The sequence below is a fragment of the Leuciscus leuciscus genome, assembly GCF_965113295.1.
Source record: "Leuciscus leuciscus genome assembly, chromosome: 9".
Lineage (NCBI taxonomy): Eukaryota > Metazoa > Chordata > Actinopteri > Cypriniformes > Leuciscidae > Leuciscus > Leuciscus leuciscus.
This window is the reverse complement of record NC_138733.1, coordinates 36,566,111-36,591,551: the sequence shown is the minus strand read 5'-3', so window position 1 is coordinate 36,591,551 and position 25,441 is coordinate 36,566,111. Positions and strand designations below refer to the sequence as shown.

Below are 25,441 nucleotides of genomic sequence, written 5' to 3'. Positions count from 1 at the left end.
CAGGAAAGTGAATTATGGGATTGGAGCCCTTAATTATGATTTATGCACTATGTTCCTGTTATCCAGCTGTGAGGTCAAAGAGGCAGCTTTAATCTGCATCCAATCAACAGCAGTGTTTCCGTTTCTCCTGGCTCAGTCTGAGTTCATGTCTGGACAGGAGGAAAACGTACACCCAGTTCAAAGTTATGTGATAATCAACAGTTAAAGGGATTGTGAATGGCTCTCAGAAGGGTGGGTTTAGAGAGACTGAATCATTATTCAAACCATTTCAGACACTGTGAGAGAAGAGGTAATGCTGCAATATATTATGATAAAAACCTTTTCATAGGACAGAAATCTCTCAGTTTTCATTAAAAATATCATCATTCATGTCCAAAATGAACAAAATTGGAGCTCAGAGCTGAGGGTAGTGAGGTTTCCCTGCTCAGCTCATACCATCATGGTCTCTGTTGCACATACATAATCTGATCGTGGTTGTATCTCTCTATTAGTGTTACTGAATCTTAGTGCTGCATTTGATACTATTGACCATAGCATTCTTTTGAATAGACTCGTAAATTATGTTGGCATTAGGGGAATTGCATTAGCATGGTTTAAATCATACTTATCTGACCGTTATCAGTTTGTAGAAGTAAATAAAGAGATGTCTTATCGATCACAAGTTCAGTATGGCGTACCACAAGGCTCAGTACTAGGACCGTTGCTGTTCACTCTGTACATGCTACCCTTGGGAGATCATTAGGAAGAATGGTGTGAATGCAATGGCCAATCAGAGGTGTTTAAGAATCCGCTCAAAATGCTAGAGGGAAATGCTGGTATCGTCACATTTTTTAAATTTCAGTACCGACTTGGTACCAAAGTCCATACTTTTGACAACACTAATCTAAATTACAACATATGCTCTTAATGACAAATGCAGAAAAGGAAGTTCATGCGTTCATGACCTCAACTAGATTATTGTAATACTTTTATGTGTGGTTGCCTGCACGCATAATAAACAAACTCCAGTTGGTCCAAAACGCAGCAACTCGAGTTCTTACCAGAACCAGGATGTATGACCATATTAGCCCAGTTCTGCATTGGCTCCCTATTAAACATCACATACATTTTAAAATCTTGCTAATTACTTACAAAGCATTAAATGGTTTAGCTCCCCAGTACTTGAGCGAGCTCTTAACGCATTATAGTCCTTCACGTCTATTGCGGTGTCAAAATTCTGGCCAGTTGATAATACCTAGAATATCAAAATCGACTGCTGGCGGTAGATCCTTTTCCAATTTAGCACCAAAACTCTGGAACAGTCTTCCTAGCTTTGTTCGGGAAGCAGACACACTCTGTCAGTTTAAATCTAGACTAAAAACACATCTCTTTAACCTGGCATACACATAACACATTAACAATTTCACAAGTTCACACTTACATATGATTAAGCAGAGTAAAGGTTATGCGTATTTGACGTGCTGTCCGGGGGGAGGGCTCCGAGCTCGGAATTTGACCTGAACCCAGAGTACTCCCCCATGATTCCCGTTCTCATGGATCCGCAGAAACTTTTAATTTGGCGATGTCCCTTTGTAAAGAAAGACTTTGCACCCATGCAAAGACACATTCAAACGCGCATATATCAATTCATGCCTATAGAGTAAACACATAATACGCATTTGTACGCCGCCACCGTTTTCACATTTTCACATTTTTGAAGTTTACACAGAGATGATAACGGTATCGTTTTCAAAACTTGTTTCAAAGTTTGCATTCTCAGGCCACCAAACACCGGTGTCGTGTAAATGAACAGCCAGAACGCATTAAAATGTTTCTGTTTTCAGTTAAAAACAGTGTCCTGTAAGCGGCCCCTAAGTTAATAACTAATGATTTTTATAATGGAAATGAATCAATCAAAAACGTACTTAAACTAGACGATGACTTTCTTCTAGGGCTGCTTTACAGCCAAAACAATCTTTGTCCCATTGATGTCCTATTATCACTGTAAAGCTACTTCTATACAATATGTATTGTAAAAAGTGCTATATAAATGAAGGTGACTTCAGACAAGTAGTTTCTTTAAATTCTTCCTCTTTAAAGCACCACACATCGATAATGTTCAAGCTACAAATGACTAACACCTATTGTCTTCATTAAAATGACTGATGCTTAGAGAAAAACAAATGAACATCACATGTTGCTAGCAGTGCTCAATTGCAGGTTTCCCTAATATTTCATCACTTGGACATGAAATCCAAACTCACCAAAGATTACATTTCTGGTGACTTTGCCAAGGTGTGTAACGATAATGTATTATTTGTTTTATGCTTTTATGCAACTCGTTGCAAGCACTGTGCACTTTGTAGGAGTATGTTGTCTTTGTGTGGTTAACAGAGTAGGAAGCAAGACTGATCAGAAGAGTCCAATGCTGGGAAATGGAGAAAGGAAAAACTGTGCAGGGAATTACACATGTACACAGACACACACAACACTGACAAATAATATGAGATTTTAGTGAATAATAAAAGAAAAACTGCCAATACGGTAAAAATTTAATCAGAGGATGAATTATATAATATCTTCCACATGCCAAACCCACAACCTTTAATCCGCATTGCCGCCAATAGAGGGATTCCTGCATTACAAGTTCTTTAATGCCATCCAATAGCGTTGGATTATCTATTCCCCAAACCCCACCAACTCCTCACTAGTTCCCCTCACATTCTCTCTTCCATCTCTTTTCATCTTCCTCCTGTCTGGCTTACCTCTCATTAGTTTCCTGTCCAAAAATACATTTTAGGGCTATTTTAAAACTGCTTAAATTAAAGAAGAAGTAAAAAAATAAAATAAAAAATAAACTCATTTGTTACAGCCAAATTTATTTTTGAGTTTCTCAAATTATATCTATGGTTTGGTTTATTAATCAAAGATATTTATTTTTATATTTATATTTATTTTGAGATAAATATTTATTATTTTTAAGAACAAAAACATTAAAAGTAAAAAAAAATTATTTGTTATAAAGACCATCCACCTCATCCACCTCAATAAAGGTTCTTTAGACATAAGCCAAAATGTTACTTAATGTAGCTAAATATAATATTTTTTGTGACTTTTTACAATTTAACGTCACCATATTATCAGGAAACATTCCCAATAATCCCAATTTTAATTTTAATGACATTTATTTAGCGGCTAAAATAATAGATGTGATTTGCACATTTACTGTAAATATCAAAGATAAAAGTAAATTATGATCGTTTTATTTTGAATTAAAAAAAGATCAAAGAGAAAACTGAAGTTTTATTTACAAACCAGAAGTTACATTACACTACATATATGACATATAATTAGCAAAAACACTTTTACTTAAACACTCTCATTAACACACTTTACACAGGGTCTGAAAGTTTGGTCTGCTCATGCAATCCCAGTGATACCAGCCATTGCAACTGACACATTCAATCTAAAAGATATAATAAAATTGCATTTACAACCAACCTGTATTATTAAAATTTTAAATACACTATAATTTTTAAAACAAAGTGAAAATAAAAGTGTCTGCTTTGTCTTGTGTAGAGGTACAAGTCACCTTCTTTGGAAAAGAAACAAGGTTATATAGACATTATATTGGTTATCAAATGCATAATTCATCATGGCCTATTAAGATAATCATTAAAATAAATTAGCATTTTGTTTTTCTATGCATAGTAAAATAAAACCATTAGCTTTAGTTTGCATTTTTTGTCCAATAATTTTGTCAGACAAATATCATAACCAAGTTTAGAATTAGCATTAAAAACAAATATTCCCTCCGGACATCACTTTTGGCCACTACTGTATATTCTACTCCTAAATGTCGACAAATTCATAATTAGCAGATGCATGAAAGACAGTCAATCCTGTTGCTCTTACAGAGAAACACTGTTAGTCTTACAAGCCAAAGGCATTAAATCTGCTGCACATTCTGGCCAACAACCATCTATTCAGATATAAGGGCCCAGCCGTTTCAAACCACAACTTGTTCTTACATCACATCAGAGTGCATCAAAAGTGATCGTTCAACAAACATCTGGTTCACTTGGAAATATCTGCCTCAACCATAATTCTTAAATATCTTTCAAGCCACACCATTTGAGGTCTCATGTCTGTACAACGAACAGTACAGGGCACTTGGATACTTGAACTCCTCCACTTGAGGCAGGGACTTTCCACCAACCTGAAGTGGGCAAACCACCCTTTTCCGACTGAGAACCATGGCCTCGGATTTGGAAGCTGTTCATAATTTTAAAGTCACCTTCTTGACTTTACTTCTTGAAGTCACCGGCGCTGATTCTCATCCCAGCCGCTTCACACTCGGCTGCAAACCGTCCCAGTGCATGCCGAAGGTCCTGGTCTGATGGGGCCAGCATGACAACATCATCCGCAAAGAGCAGAGATGAAATCATGTGGTCCCCAAACCTGACACCCTCCAGCCCCTGGCTGCGCCTAGAAATTCTGTCCATAAAAATAATGAACAGAACCGGCGACAAAGGGCAACCTGCCGGAGTCCAACATGCACCGGGAACAAGTCTGACTTACTGCCGGCAATGCGAACCAAGCTCCTGCTCCGGTCGTACAGATAGCCCTTAGCAAAGGGCCCCGGACCCCATACTCCCAGAGCACCCTCCACAGGACGCCGCAGGAGTTTAAAGTCCCCCTGTAGTAAATTATTTTATCTCTTAAAACTCATTTTTATTTTTTTCTTTGAAAATAAAATTCTTATTGCCTAAAAATAGCTTGAATGTAACTCTAGTCTACACCCTTGCCTCATTTATTATATGCGGTTCTATAAATGAACCCCGCCTCCACTCACTCACACCAGCTCAGAGATCCATTCGTTGACGATAACACGTTGATCTGATTGGTTACAAGGTAGTTTGTGACGTCAGAAACACCAGCGATTTCAAACCGTGTTTTTGAGACTGTCTTTGGTTCACTGCAGTTTTAAGGAGAAAATACTCAGCAATGGTGTTGACTGATGAATTTGCATATAGTTTGTCTTAAAGCACATTAAAAACACCACATATACATATAAACAATATTAAAAGCTGGATTTTCACCACAGGGGGACTTTAATGGTGCGTTCACACCAAACGCGAATATGCGTCTGGCGCGAGTGATTTCAATGTTAAGTCAATGGTAAGACGCGTTTACGCGCGTCTGGAGGTCTTGCGGCGCGAATGAGGCGTTTAGCGCGGCGCGGTAGACGCGAATTCGCCTCATTCGCGCGAATTGAGCGTTTGGTTACGCGCGAAATTTATTAGTGCTATTTGTGCATTCACGCGTTTGACGCGAATTCGCGTCTGCCGCCCGAGTTGAAAAATCTGAACTTCTGCGTCAATTCGCGCCGCGTTAACCAATCAGAAGCCTGCTTGCTGCTGTCACGTGGTGAAGTGACAGTTTACAATGTTATTTTATGTTTGGCCTCAATAAATTATTTTGTAATATGACTAAAATGCACAACAAAGCAAATCTTTCACATAAAAACTCGATTTCAATATATGAGAGATACTCATTTTGTATTGAATGCTATTTATTCCATATCTATTCTAGATTATAATGAAACATTATTATTCTAATGTAAAGACAACAAACACAATTTAGTGTATAAAAACAAAAATCACAGGACAGGTTTCACCTTTGGAGGCTGACTCCATTTATTATCAAAACAAAAATAAATGACAGATTAGGTGGGTGCGGGCGAGGGTGAACCTCGCGCCGGGCTGTAGAGCGCGGGCTCGTCAGGCAGCGACCACTCGAGGCCGAGGCCTTACGGCCTACGCGGTCCTCGTCAGCGTCCTCACCGTTAGGTCCACCAAACCTAGCTCCTGGAGCAAATTGTGAAACTCCTGAAACCCTCCGGAGGGTCTGGTGGACCCGAGTACAGCGACGATGATCCCTACGCCGCTGTTCTGCTCTCCAGAGCAAATACAGAGCAGCGACTCTCTCGATAAATGACCGATCAATAACAGACATCTTGTAAAAAGATGGCCGCCAACGGGGTTCGAAACTTTCGCCTCTGACGCGCGTGACGCGCGTAAATTTCGCTTCAAACTTATTTCGCTCTTGACGCGCGAATGCACACAAAGTGGTCACGCGTATAACTAGACGCGGCAGGCGCGAATTTTGACGCAGATTCGCGTTTGGTGTGAACGCAGCATAATACTTCGAGTTGGGAGTTTATTGGGTAACACATTATTTTGATAGTCCACTTTAGATCTTCTACTAAGTAACTACATCAACTAGCTCTCATTAGAGTATTAGTAGACTGTCGGATTAATATTGGCTAAAACTTTATTTTGATGCTCCTCAACAGAAATTCTACTGACTATAAGTAACTTTGTAACTCTCAACTAACCCGAACCCTAACCTAACAGTCTACTAACAGTCTAAAGTCTACTAATACTCCAATGAGAGTAAGTTGACATTATAGTCAATAGAATGTCCATTGAAATAAATAAAATGTAAGTTTAAGTGAAAAAGTTACAATTTCCAGGGACTAAAAAGATCTGTTGTCTACTGTCAATAATAATCTATGTTATAATAAATATGCTATTGATGTTTGAAGCACAGCTTATACAGAAGTAATATGCATCATGAATCCACATGACCAACTTGAACACTTTGCGAAATCTGCACGGGAAAATCTTTCACCCTCATGCGAAATTCCAGCTCGCGCATGTCATTTTAAATGAATTAAATTGAAATGACAGGATTTTGCCAGCAAATATTTACCGAGCATTGGTAAATGTGACTCACCGCACCTTTATATTATGCTCTAAGTATTATACTTGATGGCATCAATGTTTTCTCCAGAGCTGCTTTATAGATGAACTGAGCTCATCCCAACAACACTTCGGCTGAACATATTGTTTTTTTGTTTTTTTTTAAAGATTTGCTTTACAGAAGAATTTAACATCATTGAATCATTGTTTCCCTGTTTATCACTGTAAAGCTGCTTTGTAACAATCTGTATTGTATAAAGCGCTATATAAATAGAGGTGACTTTTTTGAAAAGAATTAAATTAATACACTACAGCGTAAAATTCTGTAACATCATCAATCAACATGGTAATACAATGACCTTTATTTCCCTGATAAATACATTGAAAGCACTGTTGAACCACTTTATGTGGAGAAAGGACACTAGATATCAAGTGCATCTACCACTAGCCTGTAATGCCTCTGACTGTGTGTAGTAAGGAGGTGTGAAGGCGTTCAGTCGGTGAGGGCGAGAATCCCCCAAAACTCCCCCCGTCAATGGTACCCACAGCATCACTCTCCTCCCTCTGCCTGTTACCACGGCAACAACACAGGGCAGAAAGCTGGAGAGAACAGGGGAAAGGAGAGCAAGAGAGTGATTTTCCCTCAGTTATGTGATAAGGACCTGCTATATTGAGCCGTCGCGCTCTATTCAGCCTCTTTTTGAGCTCTAGCAGTGTGATAGCAGCAATTACACTGGCACACTGATGACTGATGAAGAAAACACAAAGGAGCCGAGAGGCACGAAGAAAGGGCTTGTTTTGAAAAGCATTTTTCATAATGCAACAAACTATCATGTAGTTCAGTTCAACCCAGCTCTTTCTCTTTCCCTACTGCTTCAGAAAATTAGGAGAACGAGTCGGATATAAGGAAAAATGGGGAAGAGAAGATAAAAGACCTCAATGAATCAATGAACCTGAAAGCTGATGTTCCTGTGCAGTTTTAGCTTGTGGCGTTTTCAGCTGCGCTGCGGACTGTGAAGTGTGACTGGGATTTGCTTTACATGCATATCTTACCATTGCTTAAATTACTGCATTAATTAATTATGTTAACTATTTAATATTCCATTTTTGATTTTCCACCGTGCTCACACTTCTCTGAGGCCAAACTATTATAATGCATAAACTCATGTCTGTATGCATAATGTATGGGCATATAACAGCCTTTTATACATTGTTGGGAGGGATGGGAATTGTGTTTTAAACATAGTTATGTCAAACATAGTTATTTTAGTGTACAAATTACTAATTTCTTACTAAAATGTAATCAGTAACACAATGCAAATACGACGGGTGGGTTTTTGCCACATGTGCACATACAAGAAAGGAGACAATAGAAAATGTAACTACAGTAGATGATATTTAAAGGGATAGTTCACTTTGAAATAAATTTTTGGTATGTTTTAGCTTACCACTCTATGGTCACTGTCTCAAAGAGCATGCACAGAGTCCAAATTAAAACAATTCCCCGTCGTCTCTTTGAGACAGTGACCATAGACCTGCATTATATGACTGACAGACAAGAACGGTTTGACCTAAAAATATCAAAATTGAAACTACTGTGGAAAAAAAGACACCTACATCTTGGATGCCCTTGAGGTAAGCTAAAACATACCAAAAATTAATTTCAAAGTGAACTATCCCTTTAAGACCTAAATGCCTTCTGGACACCAACAGTACCAGTAAATGGCAGTTTTATCTTAGAAATAAAAAAATAGGTGCAAGATTATTATAATTTTTTTCAATATACAGTTGGCAACCGTACCAATAGAGCGTGTTTGACTTACTGTATGACCAGAGTGGCTTAAGTTATAAGAATGGTGTATTTTGTGCATGTGGCACACACCTGAATGTTCACCACATAATGTTCCCCAACTTGAACTAATTAGCTGTGAATTTAATGGAGCTTTATGTAGAATTCAGAAACCCTTATAGCGACACCGGTGGCTGTTAAGTGAACTACAGCCACAATAGCTTCAATAGACTGAGGGCCCTATTTTAACGATCTGAAACGCAAGTATCAAACGCGAAACGCAAGTTACTTTGTGGGCGGATCTCGATGTTGCTATTATACCGGCGGGATAAATGACTCTTGCACCCGACGCAAATCTAAAATGGGTTGATCTGAAGTAGCTTCATTATTCATAGGTGTGGTTTGGCCGTAATGTGAAATAAACCAATCAGAGCGTCATCTCACGTTCCCTTTAAAAGCAGGCGTGCTTGTTCCATGGCGGATTGCTATTATAGCGGCGGATTTGCCAGGCGCCCGCCAGGAGCGGTTCACAGCCGAGGAGACCGACGTTCTCGTCAGGGCCGTAAAAGACAAAGAAGTGACATTGTATGGGGATGGGAGAAACACACCCAAATTAGCTTCGGTTAAACAGGCGTATAACAATTTGGGTAAATGTGTAAGCTAGATTTATGCTTATTTTTTCACATCTTCATGGACACAACAATGATTTCCCTCGTGTGGAATATTTTTCCTTAATGGTTTGCAAAAATGGCAACTGCTGCGTCTGTGTGTAGATGAGAGAAGTGTATGCGCATTGTGCAAACGCTACATTATGGCCAAGCATGCGCCCTTAAAATAGCATCTGAATAATGCGCCACTGACTTTAGACTAGGTTTTTCCTGGTCTGTGGCGGAATTGTTTTCTGAAACTGCAAAATAGCATCAGGGAACGTTTGCGCCGGAACACGCCTCCTCTTTTCGCTGAACCGCCCCCGGAAGCGCAAGTTAATTTCCTAATTTACCGACGTGCGTCTGTGGAGGGAAAAGTCTGCTGTGCGTCGGGTGCAAAATAGGAATGATACATGCGTTGGTGTACAAAGTCAATTGCGCTGGGTGCAAGATAGGGCCCTAAATTCAATTCAAGGCCCCTATCAGCAAAGTTCTTTTCGTTCTTTGCTTAGAAGTACAATACATTTGTAAGTATCTTTTGCAGCTGTTAACGAACATCCCGATGCCGTCTACGCTGCTGAGAGTGATGTTTATGTATATGTAAATATGTGCAGCGCGCTTTCCTTTGTTTCATGTGTCTTATATATCATTCATAAACAACCTAGGAAATTCAGTTTCGTTACAAGCTGTTCACACTGTCACAAGAAGATGAAGATGCTGAAGACAGGATACAAATATAAATGTGGTTTATTAAAACAAAAAGGTAGACAGGCATAACAGTGTGCAGCAAACACGAACATCGACCAACAGCAACAGACTGGACAGAGAGGAACTAATGGCCGTTCGTTTACACGACAACGGCGTTTTGGGTGCCTGAAAACGCAAACTTTTGAAAACGGGTTTCAAAGTGCAAGTTTTTGAAAACGGTCTCCGTGTAAACAACGTGAATCTCTGAAGACGATGATGTCATGCACATGTGTATTACGTGTTCAGTCTATAGTGTTTCATCGCCATCTAATGGCCTGGCAGCAGAATACAGAGCTTTTAGTCGTTTTCGCGGATCCGTTAGAATGTGGATCGTTTTGACAATGTAGGCCAATATTGTCTGTATGCGGTAAACTCAAAGAAAAAACGTTTCCGTATTAAGCATATCGTTGTTGTGTAAACGTACCCGAAGACAAAGAGACACACGTGACTGATGGACACAAATTGAAAGTCCAAGAAAACAGAAACTAAGATCGAACTAAACTGAGTGTGTAACACACACAGTGGCAAAAGTCATTAATACATGAAAAATCGTACATATAGGCAACATTTAATTAGTTAATGGAAATCCATTAGTTCTTTTAAAATTCAACGGTCCATTGTAACCAGACCTCTGAATATAACTTGAAATTGTTAATAGCTAAAAAAAATTAATCCTTCGTATTAATCCTTCGGCATGAATAAAGCAATATTTTATCTGCACTAATATAATCCAATCTAATATAATCCAAACCTCAATTTCCAAAAACCTGACTTCCTAAGACAGACCTACGTAACTAGTTTTCTGTTATAACTCTTGTACTGTCAAAATATTCTTAAAATATGTTAATAAAATTATCCTTTAATAAAATAAATGTATATTCATTCCATTTTAATGTAAATTAATTGTAAATTGAAAGCTGCCAATTGAAAACATTCGTAGCTAAAGAATGACAAACCTTTTGCATTGCTTTTTTCATTGTGTAAAAAAAAAAAAAAATGAATAAAACTGGACTAGAAATGAAGGAATGCATTTTTACATGAAGCCTTGCTTATCTCACACCCTGTTTCAATGAATTCTGCAAAACCTTCTTCTGACTTCTCGGTGGACAAACACATTAGCTTAGGTAATGTACTTCATACAGTCCTGTAATGAAAAACATCTCAAGATATTGCCTCCGTCTCTCTGTAATTCTCCAAAATGTGATTAAAACATTACTAGGGTGATGTTTCGACGCCTCACGGGTAAAGCACTGTTTCTTATGTGAGACTGCGCTGTTCAGTACCACAGTTATATCAAACTATGGGATTACCGGCACATTTTAGGTATATTTTAGGTACTTCCTTTCACAAACCCAGCAGAGACCCACATGTCCTTATATAGAGAGTCAGAGGAGGGCTAGGCAGAAGGACAGAGGAGAGGAAGGTCCCCACGCACAGTTTTGTGCCAGGACAACCATCCGTTTACCCGCACTGACTTCCAGAATCCTGCGTGACACACGCACACACAAGTCAGCAACAGGAAGTGACCGTTATTGTGTTTGACTTTAAATGAGAAATTGCATAAGGCTTTTAAAGGTCTTTAAATGTATTTGTGTGAAGCTTCTGTGGATCTTTAAGAGTAAATTTGGAGGTGATGTACTGTATGTACATTGCATAACTTGGAACGCTTTTCTCTCTCAGCCTTTATTGTTTTAAATCTGCTGGTCTAAGAAAAAACAGCATCCCTGTAGGATTACACTGCTGTGCCGATGTGTGCTGTGTTTGTGTGTCACTGAGTGGAATTATACATGGTTTACGCACATCTTACGCACTCGCTTGTCACTGTGAAGTCACATCCTGCTAGACAGTTGCTGTGTTGTGGGATATTTGTAATGGATATCTCTGACTTCCGAGTGAATGACTAAAATCATCCCACTGCCCAGCGCTTGGAAAAAGACATACAAGAAAACTAAATAACAATGCTACCCTAACTCTAATTCTATCCTTGTCTACAAAGACTTTTCTTAACAACCAAACTTGATGGGCATAAACAATGCTACAATTATCTACTCACTTATGCATTTTATTTGCTTAAAAGTGAATATTAACTCTGTACATCTCCTTGTGTGTAGTGTTTAGTGAATTTAATCCAGACGTACTACATTCACTATGTACTAAGTACTAGTACATACTACTCTTTTCACATACTGTTTTTCACTTACTATATAGAAGGGTCACATCACTCACGTGATTTTGGATGCAGTCAGTAGATCTGCTGTAATGAATGGAGATGGATTTGTCAACATCTAATGAGGCTAAAGTAGTTTCATGTAGAGGTATAATTTCATTCATGGGTCATAGAGCTTTTCTTTAGCTGTATTTTCTTTAGCTGTGTTAGAACAGAAATGGCGAATGAATCTCAGTAGTAGCTTAGTTGTATCTTCCTGGACAGCACAGAGATCAATGGAGAGCAAAGCAAGAGTTTTGCTTCTCAGATTTTTCTCAGACCCCAATAAACTCACAAATGTCCTTCTGTCCAGTTTCATAAAAAGTCTCAAATTGTTATAAACTGTCCTCAGATTTCCCAAGACAAACATCTGCCTAACCCTAACCCCAAAAGACATTTCAATATGAAGACTACCACATTAATTTAAAGCTGCATGTCAAAAAAAATGTCGCAAGTATGAAGGGTGCATGTGATTGTTGCTATGCAGAAATATTTATGGCAGCCCTCCTACATGTTTGCCACATATGTGAATGTGTGTGTGTGTGTGAGACATACCCCTGAAAGAACGCTTGTCTTGCTAATATGATGTGTTAGTAAATGGTGACATACTGTTGGTACAGACACCTCTGGTGGTGTGCATGTGTTGATAATGAATGTGTGTGTGTGTGTGTGTGTGATCTGATATTTGTTTTCATTTTGTGTTTGTTGGGTGGAATTTTGAAACACATGTTTTTGGGGTTTTTTTTGTTGGTGTTAGTCAGATCAGTCAGTGTGTGTGTGTATGTAATGGTTAGTGGTCTGTAAAGTATGTTTTTTGAACAGATTTGTCTTTGTTTTGCCTCAGTCTTGAGGAACGTAGACATTCACAGAACCTCACAGTATCAGCCCTAAACCTCGTGTTGTGGTATATTGGTACTGACAACCATCTCCTGTCCTCACAGGACCCTTTTACCCTTCTCATCTGATCTTTCATCGAGAAGCTTGAGGTTTTGATGAAGTGTCAGAGCGGGAAGACAGTGATTTATGCTTTATTTGCTCAGGAGAGAGGCAGTTACATGTCATCCCACAATTCTCCACGGTAAACTACCACACATCTTCACACAACTTCAAAATCTGATGGTGAATACTACATTGTCTTCTTTATAATGAGTGTGTCTACATAAAAGCTGTGATTTAATTCCCAGGAAAACATTTGCTAGGTGATGTGGTGCCATTCAACACAAAGCTGTTTTTACACTTCAAATGCAGCACTGAAGCCACTTCTGGCATGCTTGACACTAAAAAGTGCTGTAAGCACTGATTATGCAACAACAGTTTCAAGTTTACGGATTTCATTTACACAGAACCAAAGTCGCATTAAAACCTCCTTTGATACTGAGGGGGTCAGAAGTGGCATGTTTTTTTTGTTTTTTTAAGACAGTATTCAAATCTCATTTGCACAAATTCAACGCTAGCATTTGGTTTTGAGATACATGAGAACCAATGGCATTTTGAATATTTGACATCAAAACTGGCCTGACTTGAATTAAAAGAATAGTTCTCCCAAAAATGTTAATTCTGTAACACTTTATTGTGATGTCCACTTTAGACATTCGACTAACTATAAGTAACTTTGTAACTAGATGTCAACTAACTCTGATTAGAGGATTAGTGGGCTGTCTGCTTAATATCTGCTAACACTTTATTCTGCTGACTATAAGTAACTTTTAATGTGTGTTAATTTATTTTACTGGCCATAACCTAACCTAACAGTCTACTGATACTCTAATGAGAATTAGTTGACATGTAGTTGCAAAGTTACTTATAGTCAGTAGAATGTCTAAAGAGGACAATCAAAATAAAGTGTAATTGAAAATTCTGTCATCATGTTATGTGGAACTTAAAGGGGTGGTATAATGCCCTTTTCACAAGATGTAAAATAAGTCTTTGATGTCCCCAGAGTGTGTATGTGAAGTTTTAGCTCAAAATACCCCACAGATATTTTTATATAGCATGTTAAATTTGTCACTTTTTGAGGGTGAGCAAAAACACACAGTTTTTGTGTCTGTTGCTTTAAATGCAAATGAGTTGCTGCTCCTGGCACAGGGGGCGGAGCTACAACAGCTTGTGTCCTTTTACCTCACATAGACATACACTGAAAATGTCAAAAACTTTTGACCTTTTATGTTCAAACCGAAGTCAGAAAGATGGAGAAGATGGACAACATGTAGACAACATTTCTGAATGGTTAGTTGGTGAATTTATCAAGCTTATGTGTAGTTATCTTCTAGTCATTGATTAGCATATTGATTAGCATATCACTGTCTTGATAATATATAAATCGCGTTCCCGGGGGCGGGTTTATGTAAATTAACCCCATATATTTTCTCTCCCGAGATTCCATAGTCCTAACGTGGCCGTAGGTTATATGGAACCATGGGTGCTGAACGGAAATTTCCTTCACATACGAACTCCACGATCTTTCTCCACCTCTTCCTTTCCTGAGCCGCAGTCTTGTTGGCATAATCGGGTGAAATACCATACGCTGCTAGGTCCATCTCCACTTGTTTGATCCACGTCTTTTTAGGTGCGTTTCTTAATACTTTCCAGTCGTCAGGCCTGGTTCGCCATAGGGTGCGGTATGGGAGACGGTGCTCATCCATCCTGCAAACATGTCCAAACCATCGGAGGCGGGCACGTTTGATCAAGACGTTGATTTCCAGTTGGTGAGAACAGCGACGGCGGACTTCCTCGTTCGGGATCTTGTCGAGGAGTGTGACTCCAAGAATCCGGCGGAGGCAGCGCATTTGGAATACCTCCAGTCTTCTCACGTCTGCCTCTAAGAGTACCCAAGTTTCCGCTCCATATAGGAGAATTGGTAGGATCAGAGTGCGATATAGACGGACCTTCGTTGCTGTTGTTAAAGTCTTCTTCTTCCAGATGCACCAGGAAGTCGAACCAAAGGCCGAAGTTGCAGATCCGATTCGGTGGGTAATGGGGTAACCCCATATAAAGGTTGGTGATGTCACTAACCCGGGAGGAATGTCGTGTAGTCCCTACCAGCCGTTTGTTGTAGTCCTTAAAAGCAATTTTTTTAAAGCAAATATCTCCCTTTGCTTTGAACTTTGAGCGTTGTAACTTTGCAGATGTTGTTTATGCTCAAACAGCAACATTACACACTAACTAAAGTTAGAAAAGTAAAATATCATATTCAGCCACCCCTTTAAAAGAAGATATTTTGAGAAATGTCAATGGTCGCCAAAACTGTTTGGTTACCAAGATTCTTCAAAATATCTTCTTTTGTGTTCTGCAGAATGAATTGGACTTTATAACACGCAATTCTGACTTTATATCTCACAATTTTGAAAAAGTCAGAATTGAGAGATGTAAACTCGCAATTGTGAGATTCACGAGGTCACACTTACATATAATTAGATAGAGTAAAGGATATGCGTATTTGGCATGCTGTCCGAGGGGAAATTGGCCCGAATCCAGAATACTCCCCCATCCCAGGTTTGGGATAGGACTAGTAAGTCAGAAGATGGGGTGGTGGAGGGATGCTGGAAAACTGTCATAGAACAGTGTTAAAAAACTGCTGTATATATGCCTCTTTATGTTAATTGAGTTATTAGATTAATTATCTGAACGTGCTTCTCCCGAACTTTGTTAATAAAACATCATTAAAAGTCGCAATTATCTTTTAAAATGTTTTATTCTGTGGCGAAAACAAGCTTCCATAAAGATTTGAAGGAATGAGGACGTTTTTCAGTAAATATTGCTTTAGGAGAGATGAAAAATAGCTCAGAATTCATATTTTTTCATAGTGTTTTTTTCTTCTTCTCCGGTTTGGAGCTTTTAGTCACATTAAATGCTGTACTGTATGAAAGAAAGTCCTTCGGGATTGGAACAAACGATGACATGATGATAGAATCTTAATTTTTGAGTGAACTTTTGAGTTTAACAACGTCAGCTTTTTCATACTGAAGACGCTTCAATAAGTGCTAGAGACATCTTTCTCTTTTTCCTCCGTGATAAATGTCTCTCGCTCTACTCCATCCCTTCTTTGAACTCCTAATCGCAGTTAGGCACGACATCTGTGTATAATCTTGCTTTAACGGAGATTGAAGACGATTGTGTCTACAATATACATTTGTGGTCTCTAATCTGGATGAAATGCTTGTTGATGTTGAGTGGCAAACGGATTGATGATTTGGAAATGTGTGTCATAACACATCTCCTCTGAGGCTTCATGTTATTTCCCTGCACAGAATCGAATGCATAACCAATATAATCCAAAGGCTAAAACCGGCGAAGAGATGAAAACATGGATGGAGGGCAGAGAGAGGAACTGCAAAATCAGGACAGAAAACAGCCAACAGCCTGTGGTTCAGGAAGTCACAGTGGGACTCAAGTCACGCACGAGTGTATGTGAGTGAACAGAGCTGTAATGAATCTGTAAATGGATGTTTAAATATATATATATATAGAAATGACATGGTATGAATGAATGATTGAACAGTTAAATATGACTGGATGGTATGATGGAAATTCAAATCCACTGTGATGAAGGTGTCACTCTCTAAAAATACACACGGATACACGTCGAGAAGCACACATGATACCCATAAATCTGTGCAGCTATAAATACCTCGAAAGTGAGCATCCCTCAGCCTATAGTGCAGAACAATTGAAGTGATCACTCTTGGGGGATGATGGGAATGACTAACTCATATTTTGTGATCCCTTCCCTTTTCTGAAGGGATTAGTTGATTTCGACTCTACAGTATGTTTAGCGTCTGCTTCAAGAATGAAGAAATGCCATGGAATTTGTTCTGCGTGCATATTCAATCCCCCCAGTACTTGCCAAAATGAAAAAACCCAATTATAAATATATAATCTGTAGAACAGTACGCCAGTAGTTATCATGAAACTTTCCAACTCGTGCATAACTGCGGCATTTACGTGTACGTATAAAATGCAGTGTACGTATACAAAAATTCTTGTCTATTATCTTCAAAATAATGTTTTTTTTCTTCTTCAAACAGGTCTAAAGTGCACTGTGCACAGCAAGAATTACTCTAAAATTCACTTTGAATGACATTTATAATAACAAGGCATCTGCATGAAGGATCTACATTATAAAAATAAATTTCTATCTGATTTGGCTCTTGATAAAAATCTCTTTTATTGGTGAAATGGTGCATTCAGTTCATGTCGCAAAGATCGTATTTACGAGTTGAACACACAATGTCGTAAATACGAGTGGGAAGCTCGGGATTTTCTTTAAGCCCTGATGTTAAAGAGTTGGGGACGTGTCAGTGAACAACATGGCGGAATACCACAATACTTGAAGGTATTTATTTAGCAATGATATTGTCAGGCTTTTCTATTTACAGCGAAGTAAGCAAATTGCCTACACAATGTATTATAGTATTATAATATAACAATATAATATGATAAAGTATACAGTGGCTTCATAAATGGATTAAAAACATAAAAAAGCAAAGCACACCTGGTGCACATTTCTTGTTCTTCATTTTCTAGAAGTTGAGTTTAAAAACCTCGCTGTATTGTTGTGTAATTAATGAAGAGAAAGTACACCGCCATCTTACTCCGACGAAAGTGACTATAAACACACCTGCCGTCGTAAACGCGACTTCCCACCTCGTAAATACCAACTTCCCAGGAGGACTTGAACGCACCATGAAATAATGTAGCCACGTTAAAGTGAGTTCAACTATCTTTCAGTATCAAACACTATTAAGTATTATTATTTAATATTCAATCATATTAAAGCTGCAGTCCATAGTTTTCCCTCTTTGTCGCCATCTCTGTTCGAAATCTGCAATTGCAGTTACTCGCGGAATTATCAACTTTACGTGGGTTGTGCTTCGGCACAGGGCGGATGAATCCAATGTTTTGAGGAAAATGTGCGGCTGTCAGTCGGTGTGGATACTGTCATTCGCAATCACAGACTCTACTTCTTGGAAGTATGACAAGTAACATCCACTTTTGTTCTGACCAAGGGGAAAAAAGCATTGCTGATTAAATCTAACGATCGCTTATCATATCATGTCAAACAGTGCAAACTATACTTTGTTCTCAAATTGTTAATGTTAAAAACATCAGCATTGCGTGACTACATTTAATTCCTTTCCAATATTTATCCTTGTAGCCACTCCGAAGTCCGAAGTCTTTTGCGTTTTACAACGGGTGATTCTCCAGTTGTCACTGGTGATTGTCATTTGAACCTTTCTGGATCCGCCATCAAATTGATAAGTTTAATTATATCAAGTGCTGTGAGAAAAGGCTATAAATCTCCACCTCCAGCATCCTCACACTCATGGCCTACTAGCCGAGACTCTATGTGTACAGATGTGACGTAATGACGCAAAGACATGCTCGAATTTCCCACGGAAACCCACCAGTACCACTGGAATTAAATACATTATTACAAGCTTACCATTTTGAATCGAGCTACGGCAAGCAGATAGTTTTGAACATTGGCTGGTTATGTACTTGCTCAAACATTTATTTTGGATAATTTTTAACCCAAAAAAGTTATGGACTGCAGCTTTAAATAATCAAGTCAAGTCAAGTCACCTTTATTCATATAGCTGTAGCACTTAGATCCAATGAAGATGAAGATCAAGATAAATAGACAGCCAACATGCGAGACAATCGGCTTGTGCACAGACAATAATCAACAACTGAATGAAAAGGAGGAACTTAAATACACAGTGGTGATGAGACAATAACAAACAGCTGTGATGATTAGTGTCCAAGGTGAATGATTAGTGGCAGGAAAACAAAGACAAAGAAAACAACGTGATGAATGAAAACAAACTACAGTCAATGAACAGAACTAAAAAGGAACACAACGTGACAATAGCGCTTTAAACAACACAATTACTCGCATTACTGAGGCGACGTGGGTAGTTTTCTGTGTTTTTCAGCGGCGAGCTTTTACGACAAGGTTATGGCCAAAGTCAAAGAATGTTAAAAACAATGTACATGGACATTTTCAATGTATCTAACAAAAGCATTTCTTACACTGTATCCGTAAACATTCGCTGTGAGCACTATATAACAGCACAGCCACCTGTCTGCCGCACATCTCGCGTTGTCTATTTCAAGATGTCCTTTACTGAATAATAGCTTGTAAATGATACAGCTGTTTAGAAGCAGTCGCCCACATTCCTCCACCCCCTTCCCTATATATGAGAATTTAATTGAAAAACGCCTCCCATAAACCTCAGAGCGCTGCAAAATAAATCATCTATTAATTATGGAAGGGTTTATTAGGTGATTATACTGTATTGGCTCAATGACTATAAACCTATCTGGAGCATTTGGAAGTGCATTCATCTAAACTGGATTTTGCTAGGGTGCGGTTTTATCATTTCCAGCTAATTTTGTACGTGGTTACTAAAGTGTTTTTGAGCATTTCACTATGCAGTTTCCAAGGTGTTCAGTGTGGTTGCTAGGACGATCTGGGTAATTGCTTGGTTGCAAGCGCATTTGCAACAAACCAAGGTATCAGTCTGCTGTGTGTGATGTTTTCCTGTGATGTAAAGACTTGTGCATTGGTGCTACTTTTCCCCACTGAGGTATGAAACAAATGCTGTGTAATTGTCTTTTGTTGGACGAAACTCTCTTGTCTTCTATAAGAATACCCAATTCAGGTTCAGACAACTGCTGTAGTCTAATTTCTTAGCCAATTTTAAGCCTTTTTCAAGACAATATTTAATGTCGTAGAATAAAATATCTTGAGCTTGTGTTAACCACAGACCTTATTTGAGAAGGGCTTGTTTACACCCCTGTCTCTGATCAGATAAATGCCCTCTAAAACACTTTCAAGACAGATTTAAATCCGATCACTCAAACCACTTCAGGAGTTGGTCTGAGATGCATTCGAGACGAAACTGGACAAGTGTAAATGCATGGTTGTTGAAACCATGTAAATGTTACCCTTTTCCAAAATGTTAAAATATAAATGTGTGAGAGCATGTTATAGCGAGACATGACGGCGCTACTGCTAACACGCAAATGAAACTAAAAGTAAGTCACAGATGCTCAAAACACAATAATCTACATTAAAAGTAGTGACACTGAATGATCTTACCCGTGCTAAAGCTGCTCTCTCTCCTATCGCGGTCTTTGATTTTGAAATCAGCTGATGATAAATAAAATGCAGCTCATATCTGTTGTTTTCGTTGACGTGAACTCACATATAGAGTGAAATAAATGTGCATATAGTGTGGGAATTGAAGATCGGATTTATATTCGTTTTGCGGAGATGCACGTGGCCAAGTGGAACTGTTTTAACAAACCAGACAGCCATTCGATCAGCAAAAACATATGAACCAAACACAGCCCTGATGTCTAGGCTAAAACAAGGCCAAATTTAGGCTGTCAGTGAAAATTTAATAGACGTCTAAACCATAGCCCAAGAATAGACTAGTCATACACATAGAACATGTCAAAGAAATGAAACCAAACACTGTAATCACTGTTGACTTTGCTTACATGATTGGATATCATACATATCACAAGTTATTTTGGCAAAACGACATGTAACCTAATTCAAGGTTATTTTGGCTAGAAGTGGGTTTCTCATAGCCGGACTATCTCGGGTCTATGGTTAACTTAGACGAGGAAATGACGGCTATTGCTTGCTGGCACCTTCAATTCCCTTTGATATTTGGATTCTGGAAGCCATTGGTTTTTCACCTGCTTTATCATCTTCGGGTGTAAATCAGATGTCTGATCTCTTAAAACATAAAAGTGTCCTTAACATGTTGCTCGATTCGAGGTAGTCAGTGGCACAAAAGAAAGAGCCTTGCGTTGAAACGCAAAGAACATTCTTTGGCAACGTCCTCCATATTTACACACATTCATTAACCTCCTCGTAACAGCTCACATCAGAAAAATACAGAAAACTACCCACATCCCCTCAGTAATGCCAAACATAATGAATGAAACAGTCCCTCGAGACTGAGGCGTACCTTGTCAAGCGTAGTGCGAATCACCATTGGCTGCCAAGTAGCCTGCGCTCACTGAAGTGTGAGTGTGGGGGCAGTAACTGGTGAATGAGATTTGATAAGGGTAATCATTCATATTCAGCACATCGGCATCTCTATGAAAGTGTCGCTCAATGTCTGACCAGCCAAATCGATGCCAGAGCTGACAATGGCAAGAGAAAAACATGGCAACGGTCATCTTGTCTTGTGAATGAGCGGAGAAAGACAAATTCAAGCATCTGCTGCCATGGAATCGATATGTATTCTGAGTCCTGGCGTAGAAATGAACTGCAGATTCAGCAAAAGTCTTTTATTGTGTGCCTGGATGAGGTGGAGTCATCCATTACATCATAGCTTTAGATGGTCGTGACCTATGACGATCATTTGATATATGATACGCTGTCAGTAGGTGAGTCACCGATAACCTGAATGCTAAGCATTGGTAGATGCTTGTTTGGATGTCTAAACCATTTCACACCCCATGTCTTCTGGTTGACTGCCTCAATGTACACTGCTTGACAGTGATTGCCTTCGAGATGAATTCAGATGACAGGCTAAGACAAATTAGTGTGTTTCTGAGAAAAATGCATCAGCGATTATACAGGGCAAAGCACAGCACACAGAAAAGTGCCAAGCTAAAACCACATGTAGCTTAAACAAGCATCAAGCAATGTCTTTTTATAATATATATATATATACATATATATATGCAATGCTTGTTTTAGCATTTATATCCAAATTACAAAGGAAGAAGAGAGCGTGAGAGGCTAAACTGTAAGAGAAAATAGCATCACCCGAGCAGGCGATGTCACTTGAGGTCTCGCAAGCTTCAGTGGTTCAAACATTGGATCTACTGAAGCTTGAGATCGACCAATAGGAGCTTGCGGTGCCCGCAGGATTAGTTGAAAGCTCAGCCACGGGGTCATTTCTCTCTTCACCATAAGCCACCGTTATGGACCGATAACCGCATGCACTAGAGCTTCTTAATCCTGGTCCTGGGGACCCACAGAACTGCATATTGTGTATTTCTCCCTTATTTAATGCACCTGAATCAAATTGTCAGCTCATTAGCAGAGAGATTCATGAACCAAACTTGGTGCGTCAGATAAAAAAGACAAAATGTGCAGGGCTGTGGTCCCCAGGAACAGGATTAAGAACCACTGCACAGTAATTCTTATAATCCATCGATTCATCCCATATATAAATATAATATGTAAGGGATAATGTAGAGCGAGGCGGTTGTTTTAGTGAATACAACCCCGACAGGCTTGTTTTGCATTTAAAGTGTTGCTAATGTTTGCATTTAAATCATTACCTGAATTTGCTTTTTTGTTATCCAATGAATTGTTTGCATTATTTAGGTATTTTATGTGGTTACACTTTATTTTAAGGTGTCATTGTTACAGTGTAATTATATATTTAAGTACTGAGTAATATTAAGCAACTATACATGTACTTACTATTGGGTTAGGGTAGGATTAGGATTTGGTTGAGGGTTGATTGCATGTAATTGTGCATAATTTACTGTTATTACTATGGTAAGTACATGTAACATATAGGACACTGTAAAATAAAGTGTTACCGCTTTTTTTTTTTTTGTTATATCATGTATATTAACTTGCATCTGTTACCTTGGAATGATCTGTGCTTTTGTTTTGCAGTGAAATCAAACCGTCTCTGTGAAGCCATGCCCCAGATATTGCCAGTTTTATCATATGCCAGATGAAAATCAATTTAGAAAAGTAATAGCACATCTTATTACTACTTAATAAGCCACATGGTTCATTCATGTCCATAGCAAAAATGGTATGGGACGAGTCACTCTGCACTCTGTATAATACTTGAGGTTAGGGACTTCGACAACTTGATCTCATGGGAAAATATGACTATTTTACAAGGTGGCGATTTTGTGCAATACAAAAAATGTTTGTCCACCCCAGACCGCACCCCTGGACGTAACCGTTAATAGGGCATATGCAGATCATACAAACTCGTATAACTGAGATGGTACGAATTCATATGAATTAGCCACCAATTCATCAAAATTTTAAATAGTTACGAAACGCAATGATATAATTCTGCTCCAAACTATTGTAGACACAGATGTTGTGCTGTTTAAACAGAGTAAAGGTCCTTGCACAATGAGTCAGAAATTCTCGTCCGAAATATTCGCAAGTTAAAAAATAAATACTATCACATTTACACACTGCCTCCGAAACTTCCGTCCATCATAAAAAAATTTGAATCGGGTTAGATTTTTTTTTCTGCGTTTGTCGCATCCGTAGCAAGCATTTTGAGAGGTGTTTTGACAGTTCAGAGCCACCGGTTGACAAATACGGAAGAAAAAAAACGTATTTGAAAATTTCGGACTCATTGTGCAAGGACCTTGCCAGCGTCTATACTCTTCAGAAATTGGCTTTCTTGTAGTTGCCTCTGCATATGAACCCACGAGAGGAGAATGCACAGTATTTTAAACATTAAAAACCAATCGTTAGACCCGTATCAAAGGTCGCAGTTAATAATCATTTCGTTGAGACAACTGACGCCGATCATTGCATTGATTTTGCATTTCTTACCTTCCAATCATAGTGGAGTGCTGCTGCACGGCGGCCTCCAGGAGGCGCTCTAGAATGGTCCACTCTCCCATGGCTTTCTGCTGAAGACATCCAGGGATCACCGGACACTATACTGGACCCCGCCGATCCTTCACGAAGACCTCCGAAGAAACCCCACCGACTCCGCTCCTTCTCTTTGAGGTAGTCAACAGCAACAGAGATGCTTCGGTCCCACAAATAGTTCTGATGATGGCTCGAAAAGACACATGGTTTCTCCTTATTTTCCTTCAACAGTCTCTGTTTACTGGTTTGCTTTCCCTTTTAGGGTTTGAAGTACTCAGACAGCAGTTGCATTAAGAGTGCAGAATCGGAGAGCTGTGCCTGTCCCTGGATGCCCTTGTGTCCTCAAGTGCTTCAACTATCTTGACTATCTTTTCCCGTCCCTCAAGCACAGCTGCACGGTTTTTCCCTATCTAAACACGCACGCTCGCGGACAAGCTGCACCTAGCCCTTTTGTTCACCATTAAACACACACACTCTGACACACACACACAATCGTCCTCTTCTTGATCTCTCATAATCCACCGAGCACGTTTTCCTGGCAGCATTGGTCGCACGGACAATCAGACCCGCTCACACACACACACTCCACGCTCCGATTTAAGCACCGCCAGTTGCACATCACACACACATTTGAACAAATCACACTTTCTCTCTGCTTCTTCACTGTTGCTTCCTAATGTTTCTATCTAGGCTTGGCAAGCAGTCTGCATTCTCCTGTTTTCTCCTCTACCATTCCAGCTTCAGTGTCTTTCCTGCATTTTTCTTTTCCCCCCTCTGTCAGTTTTCTCTTCCCCTGCTTCCTCGCTCGCTCGCTCTGCCTCTCTCTACCCCTGCTGTCACTATGAGCCACTGTCTTGCCACACTCTCGTTTTCTGCTTAGTTCTCCCTCCCTCTCTCCACTGACGTTCTCTCTGTCACTCATGATAAGTGTGCCGCCTCCCACCATCTCTCTCTCTCTCTTTCTCTCTCTCTCTCTGTCTCACACACACACACACACACAGTGCTCTTGAACTGTTGCACGAGTCTCTGCTTCAAACGGTGTTGCTAACTGGTGGCACTCTTTATTAAACAGTTCTTTGAATTAACCCTGTTCATTCACCTTTCACTCTACAAGCCTCTTTCTCCCTCTCTCTCTCTCGTGGGCACCTGGCTTATGCGTGTGTCCAAAGGATTAGTGGGAGAATTCATCATGCTACCCCTCCTCTCCTTTCCTCTCATCCACACGCCACATATCCAACCAAACTCCTTTCATTTCCAATCGCAATCCCATTTTTGTCTCTCTTGCAATGGCGGAAATAGAGGTGTTGAACAAATAACATGACTCAAAAATTTGCATAAATGTTTAAACGGACACATGTTGAAGGCTGATGATCTAAAGACAGAAAGGAGATGGAAAAATGGAAAATAATAATAATAATAAAAAAAGAAACAGCTTTACACAACAAAGCAGCATTTAACAGTAGGGCAGCTTTAAGGGCCATTTCCAATGCGCTTCTTTTCCATTGTTTTTCTATGTAAACACACCGTTGACGGATGTGAATGACCGATGCGCTCGAATCTTGCGTCTTTTGCAGCATCTCGCACATGACACAGCGTTTTAAAACGTGGAGCTCAAGTTAAAATCAGTTCAAAATTTTTTAAAAACGTGTCTCAAAATATTCCCAATTCTCAAAGCAAAAACGCCCT

The 25,441-nt window shown here is 39.3% G+C and overlaps 1 protein-coding gene across 1 annotated transcript in view; it reads right to left on the bottom strand.

Moving 5' to 3' along the window:
• gjd1b (gap junction protein delta 1b) overlaps positions 1-24,667 on the bottom strand; it is a 35,634-nt gene extending 10,967 nt beyond the window's left edge. Inside the window, exon 1 of the mRNA XM_082180721.1 lies at positions 23,714-24,667. Coding sequence (XP_082036847.1) covers positions 23,714-23,784 — 71 coding nt within the window. The 5' untranslated portion in view covers positions 23,785-24,667. The remainder of the gene's footprint in view (positions 1-23,713) is intronic.
• Positions 24,668-25,441: the final 774 nt, after the last annotated feature.